The sequence below is a fragment of the Emydura macquarii genome, unplaced genomic scaffold (genome assembly GCF_026122565.2).
Source record: "Emydura macquarii macquarii isolate MOO-44397 ecotype Brisbane River unplaced genomic scaffold, CSIRO-AGI_Emac_v2 contig_1027, whole genome shotgun sequence".
Classification (NCBI taxonomy): domain Eukaryota; kingdom Metazoa; phylum Chordata; order Testudines; family Chelidae; genus Emydura; species Emydura macquarii.
Genome location: NW_027131164.1, coordinates 18,340,169 through 18,357,712, shown reverse-complemented (window position 1 = coordinate 18,357,712; position 17,544 = coordinate 18,340,169). Strand labels below are relative to the sequence as shown.

At 41.3% G+C, this 17,544-nt stretch overlaps 1 protein-coding gene across 1 annotated transcript in view; it reads right to left on the bottom strand.

Annotated features, from left to right (window-relative positions):
- Positions 1 to 17,544, bottom strand: part of MYT1L (myelin transcription factor 1 like) — a 352,194-nt gene that overhangs the window by 19,501 nt on the left and 315,149 nt on the right. The window contains exons 18-19 of the mRNA XM_067544884.1: positions 7,895 to 7,978; positions 4,816 to 5,037 (exon numbers count right to left, since the gene is read on the bottom strand). Of these exons, the coding sequence (XP_067400985.1) occupies positions 4,816 to 5,037; positions 7,895 to 7,978 (306 nt within the window). The remainder of the gene's footprint in view (positions 1 to 4,815; positions 5,038 to 7,894; positions 7,979 to 17,544) is intronic.

Genomic DNA, 17,544 nt, shown 5'->3' with positions numbered 1-17,544 from the left:
GTCTGTGAAGATACTCTTTCCTCTCTTTGTTAAGTGAATCCCGTCTCTTCCTAGTAATCCTTCTTCCTGGAACAACATCCCATGGTCGAAGAATCCAAAGCCCTCTCTCTGACACCACCTGCGTAACTATGCATTTACTTCCACAATATGACGGACCCTACCTGGGCCTTTTCTTTCAACAGGGAGGATGGACAAGAACACCACTTGAGCCTCAAACTCCTTTATCCTTCTTCTCAGAGCCACAGTCTGTAGTGGTCTGCTCAAGGTTGTTCTTGACAGTGTCACTGGTGCCCACGTGGAAAAGTAGGAAGGGGTAGCAGTCTGAGGGCTTGATAAGTCTCGGCAGACTCTCCGTCACATCCTAAATCCTAGCTCCAGGCAAGCAGCACGCTTCTCTAGTTTCCCGGACTGGATGGCAGATGGATGACTCCATCCCCTTTAGGAGGGAGTCCCCGACCACTACCACCAGGAAGAAGGGTGAGTGCTAAGTATCTGTCGTCACCCACAGGTCTCAGAGACAGGCACTGATTTTCGGGCAGCAAGCAGGCACCTATCTCTGCTTGCAATTTTCCTGGGTCTCCCACTTCCCAGGGAAGTGCTCTAGTCACCAGGCAATAGAGGCATTCTCATGCTTGTGCTCTCTTTCTTCCTCTCTGGCCCAAATGACTCAGTGAGAGAGCACAGCTGTGAGAAAGACTGAATTGCCTGGTGGTTCGAGCACTCACCTGGGAAACCCAGGATCCAGTCTGTCTGCTCCAATGACTCTTTAGTTATTTATCCAGAGTGAAACAGCTTCAACAGGAGAGACTAAGGGAGGCTCAGATCACCACATGAGAATATCCCATAGTACCATGGTTAGCGCACTTACCTGAGAAGTGGCAGATCCCTGTTCAAATCCCTAAAAAGTTATGAGGGAGCTGCTCCTTCTCCTCCTCACAAAAATGCCTTAGGCACTCAACTTCAAAGAGGGTTCACTGCTGAGAATCACTAGCAGACATAAGTGCCTCCGTGCACCCTTGATTTAGGGATTGGCCCCTAACTGCTGCCTTTGGGTTTCTAATGCTGCATAGGAAGAAAGCTCTTTTCATTGAAATCATGCAAACTTTTCTATTCATATCAGGTTATGCCCCACCAACAATGTAAACAAAACCTACATTTGGTATGTGTACTACTGCACAGCGGCCTTTATAAGTCAGTGCTAGAAAAGTTGCCAGCAACAATTATTTTAAGTGAAAGTTTCTATACAGGAATGTTTTAAAGTTATGTTGCACTTTTCAATTAAGTATACAATTATTTTAAAACATTAATTACAGCTGTAACCCTAACAGCATCCCGATGCAAGAGGGGAAGCGGCTCATTAGTATCTGGCACTAAGTTTCAGTTGGCCTGCCCAGTTCAGTGTACCCCAGCTCACTAATGTCCTAACCTATATTGAAAAGGTGTCGTGTAAGATATCAACAGAAAGCTAATAACACACTCATTATTCATACTATTGTGTGGTATATATATGGAGGATAAATTCAAAATTACAAACGGATTAGAAATTACGTTATTCAAGTATATCTATCTACCAGGCACTACTGAAATTACCCCACTTGAAACAAAGAAATATGGTTCTGCCACCTGGAAAGTACTTCCACGGTACATTACGAGACAATGGGAATGCATTGCTTTTTTGGCACCAGTCTCGAGAAGCCACGAATACGTGCCCCTGAGAGGTAAAACATGTACTCAGTTGGTTTTATGGCAGCCGTGGCTGTGGCTGAAGAGACTCACTCGAGAGAGACAATCTCTGCTGCATTTGTCACATGTCAAGGTGGTGTTTCAACCCTTTGGGCTCTGCCTTTTATGAGCTCTTTTCTCCTCTGCTAAGCTGAACTTATTCCTCTCGTAGCTTTGGAGACCATGACTGAGCTCTTATTTCCAAAGGCTGTGGTTTGGAGAGTGATCTTCCCAGTTATCTATATCCATGTCCATTTCTTTGAGATCTTGCTTGCACACATCCTTGAAACGCAATTTTGGGCACCCTTTAAATCTTTTCCCAGATGCCAATTACCCATAAAGGTTGTCCTTTGGGATGCTCCCATCATTAATTTGGCACACATGCCTAAGCCAGCGGAGACATCTCAGTTTAAGGAGTGTCTGCATGCCAGGTATATTGGCCCGTTTGAGCACCTCACTGTGGGTGACTCTGTCCCTCCAGGAGATTCCAAAAATTTGATGAAGATAATGCATATGAAAGCTGTTGAGCCTGTTTTCCCTGATGAGATTATAAGGTCCACATCTCGCTTCCATGCAGAAGTGTACTGATAACACATGCACTATCCACCCACATCTTTGTGTGTTCTGTCAGTTTATTGTTTTGCCATACCCTGTTGCTCAGTCTAGATATTGTTGCAGCAGCTTTTCCGATGTGGATGTTGACTTCCTTTTCAAGTGAAAGGTTGACTGTGATAATAGATCCCAAGTATGTGAACTCGTTTACCACTTCAAGTTCATAATTATTGATGTTGATGGAGGGTGCTTCTTCAATTCCTTGGCACATTATGTTCCATCTTTTTTAAGCTTATAGTAAGCCCAAAGTCTTGGCAGGCTTTGAAAAACTGTCCATGAGGTTTTGGAGATAGGCTTCTGTGTGGGTTGTCACTGCTGCGTTATCAGCAAAAAGGATGTGTTGGATAAGGGCCTCCCAAGTCTAAGTGTTAAATCTAAGTCTTGCAAGATTGAACAGCTTTCCATCAGATCTTGTGTGCAAGTAGCTTCCCTTACTTGAGGAACTGAAAGCTTATTTCAGTAGCAAGGAGGAGAAGATCCCAAACAAAGTTGGGGCAAGTACACAGCCTTGCTTAACTTGCTATGAATCTGGAAAGCCTTGGAGACTGAGCCATCGTATTGGACCGTGCCATACATTTTTTCATGAAAGGACTGAATCATGCTTAAGAGCTTGGGGTGGGGGGGAGGGGGAAAGGGGGGATTCCAAACTTTCCTAGAAAGCACAAATAGTCTGTTTCTACTGACAAGGTCAAATGCATTTACACAATAGATAAACAGGACCATCAAGCCAACAAAGGGAGGAAGTAACCACTCAGCATCATAGCAGGGGGAGGAGATTGCAGGAAACGAATCGATTTGCATTTTAGCAAACACCAGCAAGGGAAGAAACCAGCATGGAACTTCCTTCACCACCAGACTCCATGTTGCCTTCCTCACAGTTTGAATGAACTTTCCTTGGGGTGGGTAATCTTCAGAAAAATCCATTTCAAAGATTCATTGGTATATAAAGAGAGGGATGAAGAACCCCAAGTGATCTTTTGTGTATGAAGACAAATGAATCTAGCACTTCAGACTTCTGGAAGATCTTGACCAGAGGGGTAAGTCATACAACTTGCTGGAAGGATCCTACCTTGAACAAAGGCAGTAGCTTGTTGTGTTAAGTCTTAAGCTATATCTATACCATAGCTTATGTTGGCAGAACTTATGTTGCTCAGGGGTCTGAATCAACCACCCTCCCGAGTGACATAAGTTACATCGACAGAAGCACCAGAGAGCTTCTTCTGCTGACATAACTTCCTGTCACTTGAAGAGGTGGTTTTATTATACCGACTGGAGAGCTTTCTCCTGTTGGCATAGAGTGTCTTCACCAGACGCGCTGCAGTGATGCAGCTGCACTGCTGAAGTGCTGTATGTGTAGACATGCCCTTAGCCACTAGAAAGCGTTTTTCACTTTTATTTGCTTGTAACCATTTCTAACTCTATCCTTCATGCTTGAACTCACTTAAAATCCTATCCCCTTTTGTTAATAAACTTGTTTTATTTGTAATCTAAACCAACCCAGTGCTGTGTTTGATTTAAAGTGACTGTTCACACCAGTCAGAGTGGCAAGCTGCTGTGTACTGTATCTTTAAAAGAACAACCAAATCTTAATATCCCTCTGAATGCTCTAGGAGAGGGCTGGAGACTGCAGAGCACATGGTTTCCAGAAAATGTGGGACTGAGGAGGGGTTGGGGTCATCTTGCCAGATAGAACTAGAGCTGGTGTACTTCAGAGTGTGACTGGAGTGTAAGAAGCAGGCTGCTGGAATTGGAGTTGCTGAGTCAGAACTGCTTAACACATACACATTCAGTGAGTATTCTTTGCTGGCTGGGAGCATGCAGACAAGGGGACTACAGCAGCGGCGCATTCTGAGGCACTCAGGGTTATAAGACAAGTGGTGACCCAACTCCGTACTAGTCTGGATTGCATCCCAGAATGTGACAACAGCACCTCTCTGAGGCAGGTAAACATACTATTCCCCAGAAGGGTAAACTGAGACACAGAGAGGGTAAAGCCTCATTGGGTTTTGCTTAATGTTAGACACCTCAGTCCATACAGAGACACCTATATAAGTGCACTGATATTACAGAGGTGCTGAGCATTGGTCTCTCCCTGAAGTCAATGGGAGCTGCAGGTGCTCAACCCTTCTATAAATCAGACTTCTTATACACATGGCTACAGGTGCCTAACTTTAGGCACCCAAGTTTGCAAAGTTTGGCCTAAGTAACTTACCCAAGGTCACACAGCAAGGCAGTGGCAGATTTAGAGTTTTTATAATTTATATCATGATCTTCTCCTGAAAGTCCTTATATGTGAAAAGACAACACAGGAATCTTGACTCCCTGTTTAAACCACTCAAAAAGATGGCTTCCCACAGAATAAGAAAAAGACAAAATGAAATTAAAACCGAAACATGCCATGGCAAGAGGTTGTATTGTAAATCATGGTTATCTAATTTAAGGAGTACTTTTGAAGGAAAAATAGAAACTGTAGTTACTCACCTACGATGAGTAAGAAAACTACCACTGACATGTCCTGAGCCATCACATCCTGGAGTTGGACATGACATACCTTCCGTCTTCACTGACTTCCAAGAGAACTGTGAGCCATTTAAGTACCCATCCTTTTGCCTTTTGGCAGCTAGAGGGCACCCTGATGCACTGCGATGGGATGCATACTTTCCAGTTATATGACCCTGACCATCACAACCAGGAACTGGACATCTGGATAGCAGATAGATGAGATAAACTTTATTGTCTTGCCATCATATACCTGGTAGCCTCTACAACAAAGTCAAAATAAACCTGACATGAAAAGAAAAGAACAATCATGCTCTATGGACGTAAAAAATCACCAAAGATACCCTTAATGGAATAGTTAAACATGTCATGCTAGAAGAATTTTGTTAATCAGAAAAAAGGATTTGCAGCTCTCTGGCTGATTAAAAATATCCATGCTAATCAATGGCAAAGTCCCAGGCTTTCCACTTCCACTGAACATTGGAGAGAAAGTAGCAGAGTACATGTGTGAAATGAAGATGTCTGTTATGGTAAATAGCATACTGGGACTGAAATGATGGTTACTGAGCTTCAGTGACTCAACAGTGAAATTTAAAAACTCTAAATTTTTTAAATCCTACTTAACATAGTTCTCGGTGCATTTTCAGAATGTGTATGAAATTTAAAGGCGACTAACTTTAAAATCATGGTAATGTTATAAAAACTTAGTTCTCAATCAAACCTTTGCCATAGTCAGTACTTCAAAGGAACATTGTCAGATTAAAAATCATGGGCCAAAACCTCAGAGATTACAGCTCCTATGGGGGCAGATGTTGAAATGTGGTAAGCGCTCTCACCGCTCACTGGCTACTAGAGGTTATTATAACCTCACAGGATGGGACCCAGAGATATCAGTGAAAGGAGTTTTGGGTGCTCGTCAGGTTCTCGGTGTTGCTCAGGATTCGGGCCCATATATATATATAGTGCCTATCTTCAAAAAAGGGAGGAAAGAGGATCCAGGGAACTACAGACTGGTCAGCCTCACTTCAATCCCTGGAAAAATCATGGAGCAGGTCCTTAAGGAATCCATTTTAAGGCACTTGAAAGAGAGGAAGGTGATCAGGAACAGTCAACAAGGATTCACCAAGGGGAAGTCATGCCTTACCAACCTGATTGCTTTCTATGATGAGGTGACTGGCTCTGTGGATGTAGGGAAGGCAGTGGATGTGATATACCTTGACTTTAGCAAAGCTTTTGATACTGTCTCTCACAGTATTCTTATCAGCAAGTTAAAGAAGTATGGGTTGGATGAATGGACTATAAAATGGATAGAGAACTGGCTAGAACATAGGGCTCAACGAGTAGTGATCAATGGCTCCATGTCTAGCTGGCAACCGGTCACAAGCGGAGTGCCCCAGGGGTCGGTCCTGGGGCCGGTTTTGTTCAACATCTTCATTAATGATCTGGAGGATGGGGTAGATTGCACCCTCAGCAAGTTTGCGGATGACACTAAGCTCGGGGGAGTGGTAGATACCCTGGAAGGTAGGGATAGGATACAGAGTGACCTAAACAAACTGGAGGATTGGGCCAAAAGTAATCTAATGAGGTTCAACAAGGACAAGTGCAGAGTCCTCCACTTAGGAAGGAAGAATCCCATGCACAGCTATAGACTGGGGACCGACGAGCTGGGCAGCAGCTCTGCAGAAAAGGACCTGGGGGTAACAGTGGATAAAAAGCTGGATATGAGTCAGCAGTGTGCCCTGGTTGTCAAGAAGGCTAATGGCATATTGGGCTGCATTAGGAGGGGCATTGCCAGCAGGTCACGGGAAGTGATTATTCCCCTCTATTCGGCGATGGTGAGGCCGCATTTAGAATATTGTGTCCAGTTTTGGGCCCCCCACTACAAAAAGGATGTGGACAAGTTAGAGAGAGTGCAGCGGAGGGCAACAAAAATGATTAGGGGGCTGGAGCACAGGACTTATGAGGAGAGGCTGAGGGAACTAGGCTTGTTTAGTCTGCAGAAGAGAAGAGTGAGGGGGGATTTGATAGCGGCCTTTAACTACCTAAAGGGGGTTCCAGGGAGGATGGGGCTAGGCTGTTCTCGGTGGTGGCAGATGACAGAACAAGGAGCAACGGTCTCAAGTTGCAGGGCGGGAGGTCTAGGTTGGACATTAGGAAAAAGTTTTTTACTAGGAGGGTGGTGAAGCACTGGAATGGGTTACCTAGGGAGGTGGTGGAATCTCCATCCTTAGAGGTTTTTAAGCTGAGGCTTGACAAAGCCCTGGCTGGGATGATATAGCTGAGGTTAGTCCTGCTTTGAGCAGGGAGTTGGACTAGATGACCTCCTGAGGTCCCTTCCAACTCTAATATTCTATGATTCTATGATTCTATTTGGAGTCTAATCCTGAAAGGTGCTGAGCAGCCTCCACACTGACTGATTTCAGTGGGAGCTGATGTCATTCCACATCTCCCAAGGAGAAACACAGCCAAAATTTTCAAATGGGGGTCCTAAGGTTAGGCATTTGTTTCCATTTGTAGGCACCTGAAAAACTGGCTTGATTTTCAGAGGTGATCGTTCACAATGCCTACTGACTTCTGAATCTTTTTAAATACGCTGTGTGTCCAATGTAGCTTGTTTATAGTATTGTTCCATAGTATTGTTTCACTGTATTAACAGAACAAGGCTGTGGAGGGGTGAAGGTGTTTGCTTTTTTCTTTTCACTTTAAAAAGTACATTTTTTCAAATTTTCCAAATACATGGGATCAGATCCTCACTGGTGTAAATAAGCATGGCTCTACTGACTTGAAATCAAGTCACTGAAGTCAATGGAATAATGCTGATTTGTATGTGTTGGGGATTAGGCTTTTAATAGTTAGAGAACAATTTATTTTATTTTAAGCAAACCGGACATTACTGTTCCATTGATTTAAAAACAACTAACCACCCTCTTTAGTTCAGTGTATCTTTGTTCTTGAATTACTATGACATATATGATAAAGTCCATATTTAAAAAAAATCAGGCAGCAGATATACCTCATCTCATAATACGCACAAAGGTTATTTGACTAGATTTGTACTTACCTAATTGGCTCTTGGTCTTCTTTGTCTTCCTTGCTTTGTGCTATCCTGATTCCACTTTTCTTTGCCCGTGGACAACCTGAGAGACTGAGTGAAAGAATAAGTTTTAAAACATAATCCCTTATTCCTGAGTATAATTTATAAGGGCTCTACAATAGGACCTTCTTTGCACATGAAATACTACAGGCTAGATAATGCTGTCCTGTTTTCAACAGTTATAGATCTGATGATTTAAAGAATAAAGATAGTTGGCAATAAACAACCACAAGAGGGATCCAAGTATCTCAGATTCTGACTGAAGTCTGGGTGTGGGAGTACTTTGCACAACACACACACAGCCCCTGAGGAGAGAGAAAGCAACTCTTCAAATCTTTGTCTAATAATCCTTCCAGTTGACTCAGCAAAAGTGGTGAAAGGCTTCAGAAGGAGTGGGATCCAGTATTTTATGGCCAGAACAATAGTATGTCCTGTGTGTGGTTGAGATGCAAATAAGAAGGAGTAAAAGCAGAAAAAAGATCTCTTTAAGGGGAGATGGGTTAAAAGCTCTTTTAGAGAATATATTAAGACACTTAAAGTTTCTAAAATTTTCCTGCAGATCATGCATGGAGGAATTTGTTAAAGAATCATGGATAGTAATATTGCACAGATTACAAAAGTTGTGCAATGACTTCCTGGAAAAAATAAGTAATGTAAGCCAAAGGAAAATGTAATAAAGCTAGCTAGCAAGCTAGGTAAAAGTACTATGTATTAACCATTGTAAATATGTTCAGCACTATACAAGATGCAAAGAAATATACCTCTCTATCCAAAGACCTTCCAGTCTGAGTTCTTCTTTACTATATAAGGTATAGTTTACATAAACTCTTTAGCAAGCTTATCAGCAATTAAGTTTATAAAAATTGGGCACATCGGGCTAACCTGTCAGAATTGAAGGAAAGTTACTTTTACCAGTTGCTATGAGTGTCAGTGACACAAATGCATGCAACTGAAAACATGATGCTTAATCTTTAACTCAAATATTATTTTCACCTTAACATGCAGATGTGAAAACTGGAAATCTATCAAAGGTATAGCCAGATGTCTAGTCGCCTTCAAAAGCAAGTGCCAGAAAAACTCATGGTATGAAACGAAATGAACTTATAACAAATGCAAGATTTGTCAGAGAGTTCAACAACTCCTTTTCTCCAGAAAAGAAGATGGAAATATCTGGGACATCTGTTAAAAATGAAGACAGAGTGTCTGTCATGGCAGGCGTCGGGTAGCTAGAGAAACTTGTAAAAGGGGATGACACTAAGAATCCCTCCGTCAAACAAGTATTTAGGGCACCAAAATTTATGGGGATTGTGACGGTGTGTACCTACCCCACACTGGCCCTGCACAGGTTAACCACATCCTGTGGGCCAAAGAGGCCATGCCCCCTCGCCCTTGCTGGGCATGCTCCATCTGGAAGCAGACAATAAGAGAGGGTAGCCCAGTTCAGTCTGGGATGACCTGACCAGGGAGGAGAGTGTATGTGTGTTGCAGGCTCCCACCTACAAGCTGTCAGAGCCCCAGGAGGCAGAGACCAGGCATGCCAAGATCCCAATGAGTACTTGGCTGTCTGCTGAGACCCACAGGGGGAAGGAATTGCTGGAAACCTTGCCTGTCAAGTACCCCAAGGAGTTGGAGGAGCTGCAGACTATGGATCAGGGAGACAGGGTAGGAAGTAGCCCAATGGAACCAGACATTGATCTGGTTGTGGTACCAGGAATGGAATCAATGTGTTTCAGTGGGTGTTTCAGCTGACCCAGTAGTATCTGATAGGGTCCTGGGCTGGGACCTGGTGGAGTAGGGAGGGCCCAGGTCCCCTTACCCTTGGCCACCAGCCCCACCACTAGGTGGCAGCTTGTTCCCCTTTGGCTGCAAGACCTGAGCTTATTGCTGACTTGCCCAGCCAGGAAGTTGAGGGACCCTAGATGGTGAGGGCTGCCTTCCCTGCCCTGTTGACTCTGGCCATTAAACCACACTGCCCTGCACAGGAGTGTAGCTACCCTGATGCCATCCTGACATCTCATGATGGGATGTGCTTAGCCCCGCAACAGAGATAAATAACATATAGGACATGCAAAAAATGGCCAGGATAGACAGGGACAGTGGAGCCTTGTACGTGACATCTGATGGCACAGGAAGGATTCAGATGGCTCTGTTTACTGGCCTCACATATTCTGCAGCCACTTTTACCAACTACCAAAAATTCCTTGGATACCTGGTTTTCCAGGGTATCTTCAAAGTTTGGTAGTGGGTACTTGTAAGACATCCATTTCTTGCAGATAACTGACACAATTACTACAAGCATCACAACACACGTACACCCAGACATCTGACTTTAGTAATCAGGACTAGAAAATTGGCCTTTCAGTTGCTAGCACAGTGGCTTCTAGCACATGAGTTAAAGGAAATCTCCCTTGTCTAGCATTAGTAGTAGGTCCCCTTATTCACCCTGTGGGCCAGCCACTAGTGGCCAACAAAGTTGTACATAAAATGAGTACTTTACATATATTTAGTCACTCATCCTATCAGCTGTTGGTTGCTTGTTCCTTATGAGGAAATTATCAACATCTCTCTAAAATTCTTATATAGGTGATCCTTTTAAATCCTTTTCTATACATGACATCACTTCTGGATGTTCTGCTTCCAGCTGAAACTCAATGTTTCCGAAATGGAATTCCTCACCTTTTGTCCCCTCAGACCCAATTCTTCATCACTATCAACAATCTCATTATTTTCACTGTCCCACAGATATGAAGCAGCAACTACTGACACTACAACACTAACATGGATAAATTATTTAGATATTTAGGAGATAATCTTAACATGCTTATGGCATGTTTAAACATTTATCTAGCTTGTCATTTTTTAAATTACACCTATATAATACTAATTCTAGCTCTTAAATAGCACTTTTCATGACTAGATCTCAAAGTTTAGACATCTTGCTCCCCTGGTGAAAACACAACATTACTCATTACAGCATCATTTTGTTGTTAAGGAAAGAAATGATATTCACATCCTTTACAAGTCTGTCATTCTGAAACCAAGCCAGGAACTCTCTAACTCCTAGAGTTAATATATTAACATATTTTATGAAAACTTTCTACGTTTTCCTTTTGCATCTCTAGATCGAAAAGGCAAACAGAGAGAATATTTTCCAATGGGTTATTATCTGTCTGTTGGTGAGTATTGTGTTGCTTAAAAGTAGAGCTGGTTGGGAATTTTCCATCAAGATCTTTTGACAGAAAATGTCATTTCCCAGAGGAAAATGTTGATTTTTTTTTTGGGCGGGGGGGGGGGGAGTGGAGGGAGGAGGGATATTCCCATTGAGAATAGCAAATTGAAAAAAAAAATTCGGTCAGGTCAACACAAGTGGAAAATTTTTGGGTTGTCAAACAGAAACAAAATGTTTCAGTTCTTCATTAATATGTGTCTGTGTGAGCCACAAGAAGACAGAAAAAGAATAACAGAAGGAATTAAAGGGGTCGTAAAGGAAGATTAGGACATTACTGAAAAGATATATAATTTTTTTTGCATCAGTTTTCACTACTGAGAATGTTGGCGAAATACTACCCTGGTGTGATGAATTCGGGGAATCTGAATTCTGTCAGAGATTATGAACCCTTGATTTTTTATCAAGCGGCAAACTCCATTTTGAACATGCATCACATTGCCTTCTCTATTGTCTGCTTGCCTCCACATTGGACTGGACTTCCAACAGTGGGTGGCAAAAGGCTAACAAAAGTCTTAAGTGCCCGACAACTGAAATGTAATGACTCTACATTAAAAAAAATGGCTCCCAAGAATAAGAACTAGCAAGAATAGCAAGAGATAAGATCACCTAGCAGCAAAGTCACCTGGTACGACTCTGTGGTCACTTGTTAAGGCTGACTAGGAAGTCACCTGACACAGGAAACCAGAAAGTTAAAAAAGGCAGAAGCTATAAAAGGCAGCTATAAAGTTATAAAAGGAAGAAGTTATAAAAGGCTGGTTTTGTTCTCTCTTCAGCCATTTTTCACTGGTTTAAGATGAGGGAGGCTGCTACAGGAGCCAGAAGAGGCAGAACAGGGATGATCCTTGTTTTTAGCTGAACAAAGATGGTCCCTCAAGGATTTCTAAGGGAAGGATGAACTCCATTCCATCTCAAAAAACGATACTGCAGAACTAAAGAAGAAGGGTGACAAGAATGCTAAGGGACATGGAAATACACTCTTCTGAAGAGGGATTTAGAAAGGAGACAAGTAAGAGGGGACATGATAATAAGTATACAAAACACTGGATGATCTAGAGAAGGTAGAATGGGAATTTCTGTTCTCCCTGTCTCATAACAGAAGAAGTTGGGGATATGCAATTAAATTAAAAAGATCAGAAATTCAAAACTGATAAAAAGAAATACTTTTTTCACGTGTGATTAAACTGTGGAACTCATTGCCACAGATATTAATTGAGCCCAAGAACTTAAGATTCAAAAAAGAGATTGGATATTTATATTGCTATCAAGACTATCCAGCATTTTCATAATTAATGATAATAAAAAATTCTGTAAATGATATTAAACTTCATCCTTCAGGGCTTAGCCAACCTCTGGCCATGAGAAGCAGATTGTCCCACATCTGCTACGGTGGGTTCTGATACCTTCTTCTGCAGCATCTTGTGCTGGCCACTGTTGGAAACAGGATGTTGCTTAGACAGACGATGGGTCTGAACCCATCTGGCAACTCCTGTGTTTCCCGTGGGATGGAAATTCTATTTTCAATATGCTATTCTTAAAAGATTATGGGTAAAATCATAGTCCTATTTAAGTCAATGGGAGTTTTGCTACTGGCTTCCATGGAGCCAGGATTTGCAGTGAATAAAGAAAAATTACTGACAAAAATCTGATTTTGTTTGGTGAAAATTTGCATTTAGTTAAAAAGCTATTTTCCACGACTGTTCCCCCATATATTTCAACGAGAATTCTTCTATGAGCTCTAACAGCAGGTATCAAGAACGTCATCATAATTCTCATCAGTGCCAGATGCAGATGAAGGGCCAAATTCTGTTCTTTGGTGTAATACTAGAGTTACTCCACTGACCTGAGTGAATAATTGTGCCTTTACTTCAATTACAACAGAAAGCAGTATTCTGCCTTAGTTCAATTTGTATTTTCAGAATGATCTTGATCGCTGCTTATATGGTGTTATTATTTACTATGTGTACTGCAGTAGCACCTATGCTGATTGTGACCCCTTTGTGCTGAGCATCATACAAACATATGTCAGATACTTCCTACTACTTGGCTTCTGCTTGCTGAAGAGAGACTATTTTCCTTTTCAATAACAGTTCTCAAAAGTCCAACTTATGTGGAAGAAGTAACCCCTTAATGACACTGATGCTGATCATGTGTGTGACAAATCTTGTCTGTTGTTATATATGAAAGCTAGACTGTGAGAAAAATTGCCTAGGAAAGCAAAATACTCTATACTAGATATACAGCGGGGTGGGCTTGTGAAATTTTTGTATAACTTTCATCACAAAATCGAAATGAACCATTTATGCCTTGACTAATGAGTCAATGTCTTTTTCATATCCAATCAATTAATCAATTTATTGGTACTTTTGTGTGTCATCTTTCTGCAGTGGGATGATTTATATTCATATATTGATATATTGGCATATATTATTCAAATACTGATATATTAGCAAATTCAAAGACTTTTCAAGTTCTAAGTACTCTTTAAACACATAATTCTGGGCTTATGATTTATTTATTTTTCCTTTGAGAGCAGATTCCTTAAGAAAACATGTGTCAAATATAAGCCTTTGTTTTAATTTTTCATCCTATTATAACCAAAAGCTATTACAGAGAATACATGTTTATTTCATTTTTTCATGTCCAACTAACTCCTCATAACAAGCCAAATTTAGCCCTGGTATATGTAGGTGTAACTTCAACATCTTCAGGGGCATTGAATGACTTCATTGACTAAAATGGAGCTGGACAGGGTTAAACCAGAGCTACATTTGTCTTCAAATAGTCAGGTGTTTGTTATACAGCAGCTATCTGCAATACAAATGATACCCATACCTGAAGAAGAGCTGTTTAACCTCAAAAGCTTGTCTCTCTGACCAATAGAAGTTGGTCCAATAAAAGATATTACTTCACCCACCTTGTTACCCAATTCATTTTGGCAGTCACTTAAGACAGCAGTATGTCATTGAAATGTTCTTGTACAAAAAAGATTTTAAAAAATTGTATTAAGTATAGTCTAAAGAGAAGTGTTACTTAATCAGATCTAAATAGGAGGAACGTAATGCTAGTTTTCAAGGAAAGAATTAGAAATGTGGTTATAGGCATACTGAAAGTCCAACACAGATAACAATTCTTACAGGTTTAGGTTATCAGTTCATTACCACTTTCATCAATATACTCTCACTAGGCAGTAATATAGGGCTTGGGCATCTTATAGACTGTGATCCCAAAAATCAAGCAATGATGGGATAGCTCAGTATAAAGATGAGGACCCTCAAATGAAAAGCAAGATTGTTGTGGGAAATGACTTTTCAAAGTAGATGGGATGCCTCCCTCTGAGTTCAATGCCAGCGCTCCAGCCTGGTACTCAAGACACGGTGTGGATAGTGCGCTTTTCCACGAGATGCAAAACCAAGTTCCTGGAGCCTTGGGTCACTGAAGACCCCATGGTGCTTTTCAAAAGAGTAGGCCTGCTAATCCTAAAGACTGGACAAATTCCAGATAAAGCAATTACATTATATTATTTTTTTGAGTCCCTTTGTGTGCTGGGACTCTACAAGAACAAAGGAAAATATAGTCCAATGCACCTATCTAATCCAAATTAGAAAAACAGAACAGTTCAGAAACCCAAAGCACCGGATTAATCCCAGTAGCACTGTAAAGCACCTTTTCCCTTCCCTGCAGGTGCACCATGAAGTACTGGATTACCTCTTCCGTACAGCATAAAACTCCAGATTAATCCCAGGGCTATTGTAAATGTGTCCAATTGTAAATCAAATGTAAACACTGAAGAAGTGTGTTTAAAGGAGAAATTTAAGTGAAGGTGGCTGTTGGAATGGCAAAAAAAGTGAAGTAGTTCCAAGACCAAGAGGCAGCAGGCATGAAAGCACTAAAATGGGGGCAGATTGGTCCAGGGTGAGTGGGCTACTGAATGCACAGCAGTTTGTCTGGGAAATGGATTACATTTTATCTAGCCAGACCATTTACCAGTTAACCCTTTTCTGCTCCCTCATCGAGCAGGTGGCTGCCTGCTTGTAGCAGAAGGCTGGGATGAGTCTATCCCCAAACCAGAACAGCAGTGTCCCTTAAAAAAGTAGAACCATTAACACCTCAGTCCATGCCCCACACTCTGACTATCTAGTCCATATTAAAGGGGGCAGGAGAAGATGGGCTGTGGCCTCAGCCCTCCTTTTGCACTGGCCAGCAGGGCTAGTTGGCACAGATAGGAGAACAGACTGCACATTCTTCCGAATATCAGGGAGATCAGGGTGGGACTATGCTATCCAGCCAGCTCTGTTTTATTCCCAGATCTATTACTGATGGATGGCTTTGTCTTATTGTGTGTTAAAGAAACAGGATTGAACTTTAACATCAATAACAATGGCTCAGCCTATCAAAACTAACTTTTCTTTTCTTCAAAAGGACATTTGCCTCCATCTCTGATACCTCGTAAAAGATAAACAAGGGAGTTTTCCTTCTAAAAACTCTTTCCAGCTAAACAGAAACGGAACAAGGACATTGTTAAAATGAAAGCCTTATTTAATTACTTCACATTTCTGATACTTTAACTGTTTTTCCATCTCTTCTCTATCTTTAATTAAAGGTTAAAAGGATTTTTAATTATCAGTTTGCACTAAGCAGGCTGAAGTCTGTATATCAAATCCCAAATCTTGTTAGACGTTGTCTAATGTTGGACACTGACTGGGTTATATCAACACCTTTAACTCTTTGGGCCCTTTTATCCTCTCTAAATTAATACAACAAGGCACACACTCTGCACATTACAGACCTGAGCTACACAGCAGTTCACAACAGCCCATTGTGGAAGTGGGCTTGGTGGCGGAGTATGGCTATTGAATTCAAATTTATGCAGACCAATGGCCACAAATACTAAAATAGAATTAACACAGCGATCATAGTCCTTATTTCCAGTGCTGAATTAAGTCACAGAAGAGAGGCAGAGCTGCCTTGAATTTTTCCCATGGGTTGAGGAATATTCTTTTTCCTCATAACCTCTTCATAGTCCCCTGAATTTCATTCAATATTATTAATTCCTTGCTCTTTTCTCAAACTGACTAGATGACTTTTGAGACTGACCACAAGACAGTAGCTCTCACTTGTACCATGAAGCAAAAGAACCTCAAAATTGCATTAGCAGATTCAGCGGGTTTGGGGAACTAATTTGCCAGAGCACCTTAATGCCAGTCTTCATAGCAATCTGAATTTAAGAGCTCTTTGGCATTCATTATTGTGTGTACATTACGAAGTGTCAACTGTGATGTGCCTTTCCAGTTATTTAGTTCTATACGATTTGTGATCCTTTGCCCCCTGTATTGTACTGATCTGCATTCCCCTGCCTCAGATTTGGGTTATCTATACTAACGAAACATTAAAAAAAATCTTATGCAACTCCCTTATATAGCAGTCAGATTCTTCCTACCTGTGCTGTTCATTATCTTTAAAAAATGCTACTGAACGTTTAGATTGCCTAAAGGCTTGTGTACGCTTACAATGCTGCACCGGCGCAGCTCTACCACTGCAGCTGCACTGCTGTAGCACTTCAGTGTACTCACTACTTACACCAATGAGAGGGAGTCTCCTGTCGGCATAGATAACCCATCTCCCTGACAGGAGGTAGCTAGATCAACAGAAGAATTCTGCCTACATCAGGGGGTAGGTTGGTATATCTATGTCTCTCAAGGGTTTTGGATTTTTCACGCCCCTGAGAGACATAGCTATACCAATGTAAATGAGATTGAGGCTCCAAGGTGCCAGTTTTTTGAACGTACCTAGGTGCCTAAAGATGCAATGAGGTTCCTAATGGAATTTTTAAAAAAGCAGCTAGGCTTTTAAACACAACAAGGCACTTATCCACATCATTTACGTGCCTAAATACTTTTAACAATCTGGCCCTCCGTCACTTTTGAAAATGTGATTTAGGCTCCTAAGTGACTTGGTTTAAAAAAAAAAAAAAAAATTTACACCTCATCTTTTTTAAGGTAATCTTTATTTTTTAAATGAAATGATTCTTTAAAGGGAATTTAATCATTACTGTGATTTAGTTGTCATTTGTACTGAACCCAATGGCGTGGAAGATTCTTTCATCTCTGTGTTTCATTGTTGTTTTGGTTTTAAACAACTTTTCTCATTTACATCGGTTTTACACTGCTGTATCTCCACAGGCTTCAACAGAGTTCCTGCTGGTTTTCACCTATGTGAGCATATAATCATGCCCAATAGCATTAACTTTAATGGGAGCAGGAACTGGCTATATTACTAACCCTGGGTCAGACATCATAGCATATGTTCCTGTTACTAAATAAAAAGCAGCTCTTCTCACCTAACTGTATTTCATACATATAATGGGGATAGCATCAACTACTCAGCATCT